We start from the raw sequence: 8,327 nt of genomic DNA, 5'->3' as shown, positions 1-8,327 counted from the left end.
TCGTCTCATGGAAACCAGCCATGCAGATTATAAATGAAAAAAAAAAAAAAACACTGAATCGTGAGGAATTGAGGGCGTAATGGTGTTGGGGTGTGGCGGGTGCATCAACATTTATTATCTGAATAAAAATCGTAAGATCAGTTTGCAGAGGTGATGCAATGAGAATACATAACTGTCTATAAGAACAAAAAAAGAGAGTATTTTGTGTCTTTTAAACGTTTGCACATGTGTTAGAAACATCTACATTTAGGCTACTCTAAGGTAAAAAATGAGTAATTTAGCAAACGCTTTTATCCACTCATTGTTCTTAGACAGTCCTCATGAAGACCTATAGCCTACTATTCCATGGATCGAACCAGCAACCCTCTGGTGACCAGCCCTGGGCTTTCACCGCTACGGCACACCTGCCTTCATAATGATAACCTTCTGATGAATTAATCAGAACTACACTAGTTCTAAAGCTCTAAAAACAGTTGCAGTAAAGCACATGTCCATTAATCTCCTATTACACAAACCTGTATAACTGTCAGCTGCTGCTGTGCAGCATGTACTACATTTGCATACACAACAGGCGCTTATTTGCTCAGCAGGTGGCATGTATTGCAATAGTGATGAGGGTTATTTGTAAGTGAGTTATTATAAATAAGATCACCTCTTCATCTTACAGCAATCTAGAATGCACAGCTTCAGACATGCTCTCGTGGTCTTTTTGTGGTTTAATGGAACATCAGCAGTGGGAAGCTGTCTGGCCCTGATAAAAGATGACAAAATGAAGATGACTTAGTGTTTTTCAATGTTACAATACTTTCTCCTATCAGCTTAATATGCACAGACAACCATACAATTAAATGTAAAGTGCAAGTCCTTGGAGAATTTGACAAAAAAAGAATATTTGAGATGATAATACATATACACAAGTACAAGCTCATAGTTTCTGAAGCGGAAATCACACATTAGCCAATATAAATTTGTCTTAAATCTGTCTTTATTTACAAAATAAACTTAAATGTTTAAGAGTCGGATGCAGTCATGCAGAGGGACAGACTATTGTTTTCATCAGGATGTATCTTGACCATTTCATCATTTTCTATTCTTTCTTTTTTTATTATTATTATTAGTAACCAGGAGTGGAGGTGGTGGAGGAGGATGTGGGAAGAGGGGCATGTCAATGGAGGGTTTATTGAGGGGAAAGCAGTTTTCATCCTTACTGTACATGCAAGTTCACTTAGAAATTATACACAAGTCAGGTATATAAAATCTTCAAAATAAATATGCATTTTACCATCTAAACAAATGTTAAGAATTTAAACAGAGTGGCTTTAAAAAATCAGATTCATGTGTTTTCTTTTTCTTCTTCTTCAATTTAACAGATATCATACCTCAGTGACAATCGCAGTTATTAAAGTATTTTAAAACAAAAAGTAATTATTATAAACTATTAAACATTTTGCTGTTGTTTCCTAAGCTTGACTTATATGATAGTGAAGAATATTAACTTTTTTGTTGTTGCAGATGCTAAAAATGTGCTGTCATATCTCCTATGTTTAAGAATAAAGTAATATGACAATAACAATGCAGAATCTTCCACCCTTGATGGGGTTTCTCACACACACAGCATCAATTCACTCTTGCTAAAGTTTAATATGCTATGAAATCAAAATAAACTGTAAATTGTAAAAGGAAAACAATATTGACATTAGTTCTCTGATGCCATATATATCTGCAAATATTATTTACATTATTCATAACATAATTATGTGGATGAGGACAGAATCACAGCACAATTTTTTTTTTCAAAACAAATTAATGAGCAGAATCCTTAAAAAATATTACTTAGTTTGCATAAACTGTTTGTTTGCTTTTGGTGTGAGTTGTCATGGAAACAAGCTGACTACCATTCGTTAAACACTGTCATCACTAATCAGGAGATCAACCTAATCAAACCTCTCTGTGGTGTGTACGTGAGAGTGTGTCTATCTCTTCCTCCCTCCTTCACCGTCTTTCCCTCTCATAATAAGAATACGTTTAAATATGGTTTGAGACCCAGCACCCAGCAGGACATCTCCAGGACTTTGGTGAGCTGGCCTGCGTGTTTTGTTGTTTTGCCACTGGTTCAGTAAGGCACTGAGAGAGGGTGGGCGGGTGTTTGGTCCATCCGATAGTCTGTCGCGTGATTATTGGTTCAGGTTGTGGTCAGAGCCGAGAAGACAAATGTTCCGGTGAGATGGGATTTGGTTAGGTCTGTGTCCGTGTCCGCTTTCTAAAGGGAATCACAGTCGATTCAAAGAGACGGACAGTCTATCCCATGCCGCATACGACATGATCAGCAAGGGACAGGCTTCCAATCTGAGAACAAGAAAAGACAGCAGCCCAACCCATTTGAGACTTTCAGGAAGATACACTCTTTTGACAATAACACAATTCACAGACACCAAAGGCACTGAGCTTATTAATGCAGAGCTTGAAGAGATGGAGCCTCTGAATCATGGCACCAACTTAAAGCTGCTGTAAGTATCTCCAGACTAAAAAGTGTGGTAACATTAGTGAAATTTCAGCAAAATTTAATGAGCAAAAGGCCCGTTATCTATATTGTATGAAGCACAGCTCACAGAAAAGTCAATTTAAAACCAAGCAGCTTTCAACGAAATTCTCTTGACCAACTTGAACCCCCTGCAAAGTCTGCATGGGGAAATATTATATTTGTTCGAATATCTTGTTCAACATTCCTAATTGCATGGATTCCTGCTGATAATTCCCTGAACAATGGTAAATGTGACTGGCAAAATGTAGTTACAAGTATCAAATTATACACACTATACACACACACAAAGTATGTATGTATGTGTGTGTGTCTATATGTGTTTATATATATATATATATATATATATATATATATATATATTAGGTTTACTTTTTCATATAACTATTCGTTACACATACATTATACACTGTTGTTCAAAAGTTAAGGGTCAGTCACATAAAAAAATTGTATGTATTAAAATCTTTATGGCAATAAAGATATTTATAATGTTACCATATATTTCCATTTCAAATAAATGCTGGTCTTTTGCACTTTCAACTCATCAAGGCATCCTGACATTTTTTTTATCACAGCTTCCAGAAAATATTAAGTATCACCAAAAATATAAGAAGTTTCTTGAACACCAAATCAGCATATTAGAATGATTTCTGAAGGATCATGTGACTGAAGACAAGGGTAACAACCATAACATGAATCTATTACATTTTAAAATGTATAAAAGACTATAAGAAAAGTCTATGTTTCGCTGACTAATCCTTTAAAGATGATACAAATCTTACAGACCCCAAACTTTTGAGCGGTAGTGTAATTCATTACCAAATAACACGCTAGAACTGACTGGGGTAACATGACCTGGCCACACTCCGATTCTTGTGTTTTTTTATGTTTACAGTGCCAAGTGTGATTACTCAGAACAACTCTTTAGTAATAACTGTCAAACAGCAGGGACAGTTTAAAAGTGAAATTCTAAAAAAATAGCTAAAACAGCTTTAACAGGGCGGAAACCTTTACTTACCTAAGAAACTTAACACCAAATGTGATCAGAAGTTGACCTCACATCATTAATAGCTCTTTTTAAGAAATGGTATCACTAACAAACATTCAAAAACATACACAGAAAACAGCCTTAGACGAACCATTATATTTTGACGCTCTCTGTTCCGTAGACGTTATAGCCCTCTCTGTATGTGGTGAAACTCTGTGCAGTGGACGGAGGAGCTGGTTTGAAGTTCTGGGCATTTTTGGCAAGTTTGAGGCGTTTGGTCTCCTGGTGCGATTTATAGCAGAACTCCACCAGAGCCACAGTCATAGCCAGACCCAGACCCCCCACCAGGATATAGAACACGCCGGCCACGTTACTGAGACTCAGCGCGCTGGTCTTATCCTGTAGGGGGGAGACACAGTTAGTACAAAAGAAGTATACTTGGATGCACACCAAACTACTATACACTAAAGGACCTTAAACATACGCATGCAATCTTTCAAATCCCAGCAGCATGCACTCATTCGCACTCACACACATCAGCGTATACACACTTTCGCTCTCAGGGGGTTGCACGACTAGTCAACTCATTGTGTCCTACAGAACTTGTCATTGACTGCACCAACTCTATATATACTTGATGACAGGAGGATCATTTCTGAGTGTAAACTCAAATAATCTGGAAATCATTTAAAGGTACACTATGTAACTTTTTTGTTCCAATACAATTGTTCAATCCTTCTCCCAAAACGTGTTTTTGTCACTATGGTAAAGCCATACGGTCTGGTCGATATGTGTTTATATTATAAACATACAGAGCAGTTTGTTTTTTTGTATGAAATTGCACAGTAATGTCACTCTATTCTGCGAGGATTTGTCATATCCGTAAATAGAGAAAAGTTGCTCTGGCTACTTTGACCTATGTGAGAGTGGCATGGGTTAGTTGTCACAAAGATCGAGAAAGGTTACATGGGGGAAGATAGTTTTTATTACTCAACAGGTGAGTAAGGTATTTATTGAACAGATAAATTGCTATATGTAGCTCTCTAACAGAGTTAATTTAGCTATAAAATAGCTTTATCTATTGTGAAGTGTCATTTCATTATGGTTTAAAGAATTCATTTTCAAGAAAGTACAGTGTCTACAGTAACATCTTCAGCTAATTAGCCTGAGATAATATTAATAATTTGTTGCATTAATATAGCGCACTCAGCACTCAAAGCACTTTATATATGGAAGGGAGGAATCTTTTCAACCTCTACCGAAGTGCAGCATCCTCTCAAGCCTAGTAGTGAATGTTTTATGAGCAGTATGATAACATTATTCAACTGCACATTCATGCAGAGCTGAAGCACAACCAAAACAATGCTTTTCCGCAAAATGCATGTGGTTTTGTTTTTTAACTGCTAGAGGGCCAAAAGTTACAGTGTACCTTTAAATCATAACATGTTCATTTTAAATAATGGACGTATTTAAAAAAATGATTACAATAGTCTTTACACTAATATAAAAATGCTTATTTTATAATTTTTCTAATATACCCACAATGGTTCTTTATGGCATTGCTGCAAATTTTTTTTCCTAAAATCAATCTGAAAACTGTTTAAATCAACACAAAGTGGTTCATTTTCACAAAGCACGTAATATGCGAACATTATATAAGTGCTGCAGCCATCGAAGATGGTTCATTTCGAGTTCAAATACAAGCCAAATTTATTGCAAAGGATTCTGAATCTAAGTGAACTTGAATTAAGTGGCACTCAAGGGCTGACCAAAACCATAAGTGATTAAGATTAATCTGGAAATGGCCATTTCTTACCTGCTGTGGAGACTTTTTCTGCACTTGCAAACCCTCCATTAATCTAGAATTAGACTTGCCGGAAACAGCAAAGACTGCTGATGTTGGGTCATACAAATAAAGTAAACAGTGATTTGCGGACTACTTATCACCTAGTAAAAATGAGTAGCCGTGCAAGCCCTGTTACACACATTCCATACGCAACTTGCTTGGAGGGAAAGAAGATGAGTTAAATAAAAAGGGGTACTTGAGGGCGGTATTCAAAAGGGCATCAAATCATTATGAGGTGTGCCCAGAGGTCAAAGGCTAATGGATTAAAAGCTCAGGCAGCTCAAGAGAGGAAGAAGTTATTCCATCTCATACCTTCACTCTACTGGCCAGGCAGAGACAGTGAATCACTGCCCTCGAAGAGAATGCGCGCACGCATACACACACGCACACACACAAACACACGCGCGCACACACACGAAGAGCCAGCTCTGAGCCTGTTGCCCCCTCTAGAGGTGAAGTTGAGTCAGTACAGTAACATGACAAATAAGCTGCCACCAGAGAGCTACAGTCGGATCCTCTGGCTTCTTCGGTCTGCCATCTTAACAGAGGAAGTAAGGAAGAGGAGAAGGAGGGGGGAAGAATATTGATGTTACTATGGCAATTCCCCTCTCTGAACTACTTCTGCAAGCTTCACAGCCTTCAAAACTCATTAACAGACACCTGCATGCGACCAACGCCACACCTCAAAACACAGACAAGCCTCAACAGGACACGGTTCTGCTGCTGTGACCACCAGCCTGACTGTCTACCAAACACTCTGACAAACAAATATGTTCTGTCTTCACTAGAAGCCTGTGAAAGGGCACCATAGCAACAGAGGACTGGGAGTGTAGCATCACGGTCTTGAATGCAAAGCTAGGGACCTGTTTTCCCCCGAATACGGTTACCATGGTAACAGGCCCATATAGTCAGTGGTATAGCCTCGTAACAGATCTTCTGTGCTTATGCACATGGGACATGTTTTCAGAGTTAATTAACTTTCTTATCAGACTGGATTACATTGAGAATTGTGATAAAACAATTGCAACTAGAGTCTCCAGGCAAACACGCGTTCCCACACATGGTCTCTATTAAAGTGATGCCTCTGGCTAATACATGTTCTGCAGTTCCATAAACTCAATCAGGACCAGAAATAAAATTTCCAAAGATATGTCCCAGGTAATGCATTCACTTAAACAGAATGTAATTTACCTACACGTACTATATAGCATTCAGACTCCTACTCACTCCCAACATCTGGCCAATTAGAAATACTTCTTGAGTGACTATGCTTCTTTAAAATTGTCATTCAGATCTATAAATGTTCCCTGGAGACAATTTATAAACAAATCAGTAAACAATATTGAGAATGAGGCCATGTCACAGCAGCAGAAGAGGAAATCTAATGAAATACTTTATTACTAAATCACTGTTATGAATGCTTACTACTAAATACTTTTATTTAACACTTAATTACTACATCATTAAGATAATGAATTCCATACACTCTTAAGAGCTTTCTAAATATGCCATATCTCCTTCTGTGTGTGTGTCTGTTGTGTCGTCTGATTAATGCTAAAGGTTTTTATTTTTGCTACATGATGTAGGCCTACAATCGCTATACATGTAAAGATGCTTTCAAAAGAAGGGGCCAAAACGAAGTGAATCCAGCTGGAGCCGAATCCACTACATCCATTAAAACCAGTAGGCTTATTATGATGTTTGTAGAATATGAATATGTTTGTTGGTAAATGAGTGAGCAGACTAACCTTACTCCCAGAGTCTTTGGTCCCACATTCACCCTTATCGTACCACCACTTGTTTTTCAGCTTGTCTAAGATGCCTTGTTCACTGAGTTTCAACACTGCAAGGTTTACAGGAGTTCTTCACGAGGGGAAATAACATAAATAACATGGCACCATTATGTTATTTTATGTTATTAAAACTTAAACCTACCGAATATCTGTTAACCAAAGCGATACTGTAGGACACCTGGCCTTGTGCTGTTGATATCGCAGACAGCGAAAGAATAAGAGAGGGAGAGATGGAGAGAGAGAGAGGGAAAGCAGGCAGGGCTAGCCTCAGTGTTACCTTTGACCTTTGACCTGGCAGTGCTACCTACTGTTATCGCTTTGAGTAATCGGCACTCACTGTTCCAACAGAGGCAGAGAGAGTAACCATGGTAACACAGCCAAACAGAGCATAATTACAAAGAGCATTGGGCAGATGAGTTTGGTTATTGTAATTGTGGTGTGAATGCATCTTTTCTAACCCAGTTTTCAGCAAGCCGGATCCATCAGGAGAAAAAACCCTTACTTGACTAACAGATAAACAGGACCCAGCAGTCAGAAGGGGAACCGGTCTGTGGTGGGTGAGGGCTGAAGCCGAACATCTTACAAACGAAAACACCAAGCCCTTATGAAAAAGTCAGCATGTAAACAATAAACAGAATCTTAAAGAGTTAGTTCACATAAAAATTCTCTCAATAATTACTTACCCTAATGTCGTTCGACAGCCATAAGACCTCCGTTCATCTTCAGAACACAAATGAAGACGAATCAGGAATCGATTCACTGATTCATAATGTTCAAAACTTTGTTTTGAATTCAGCCCATCACTATATAAGTCGTTATTTAAAAAATGTTTGCACAAAAAACTATTCTCGTCGCTTTATAAAATGATTGTAGAATCACTGTAGTGAGATGGCTTTGTAATGACGTCTTTAGTGCTTTGAATGGGTCTTCAGAGAGAAGAAATGACATTGGTGTCAATGAAGGCCTGTCTGAGCCATCGGATTTCAACAAAAATATCTTCATTTGTGTTCCGAAGATGAACGGAGGTCTTAAGGGTGTCGATCGACATTAGGGTAAGTAATTAATGAGAGAATTAAAATTTTGGGGTGAACTAACCCTTTAATATTAGCGGGGCATCGATATCTGCATAATGCATCCTATTGCAAATCTGTTTTGTAAAAA

At 38.0% G+C, this 8,327-nt stretch overlaps 1 protein-coding gene across 4 annotated transcripts in view; it reads right to left on the bottom strand.

The window, feature by feature from the left end:
• Positions 1–963: 963 nt before the first annotated feature.
• The window catches only part of gria3a (glutamate receptor, ionotropic, AMPA 3a), a 49,024-nt gene continuing 41,660 nt past the window's right edge, over positions 964–8,327 (bottom strand). The window contains exons 14-16 of one of the 4 annotated variants that reach the window (XM_067439141.1): positions 7,122–7,236; positions 3,679–3,926; positions 964–2,346 (exon numbers count right to left, since the gene is read on the bottom strand). In XM_067439141.1, the coding sequence (XP_067295242.1) occupies positions 3,681–3,926; positions 7,122–7,236 (361 nt within the window). In that variant the 3' untranslated portion in view covers positions 964–2,346; positions 3,679–3,680. The other 3 variants (XM_067439142.1, XM_067439144.1, XM_067439143.1) reach the window with 3 other exon arrangements.

This window comes from Pseudorasbora parva, chromosome 3, assembly GCF_024679245.1.
Source record: "Pseudorasbora parva isolate DD20220531a chromosome 3, ASM2467924v1, whole genome shotgun sequence".
NCBI classification, from domain to species: Eukaryota; Metazoa; Chordata; class Actinopteri; order Cypriniformes; family Gobionidae; genus Pseudorasbora; species Pseudorasbora parva.
This window is presented reverse-complemented; position numbering and strand designations above follow the sequence as displayed.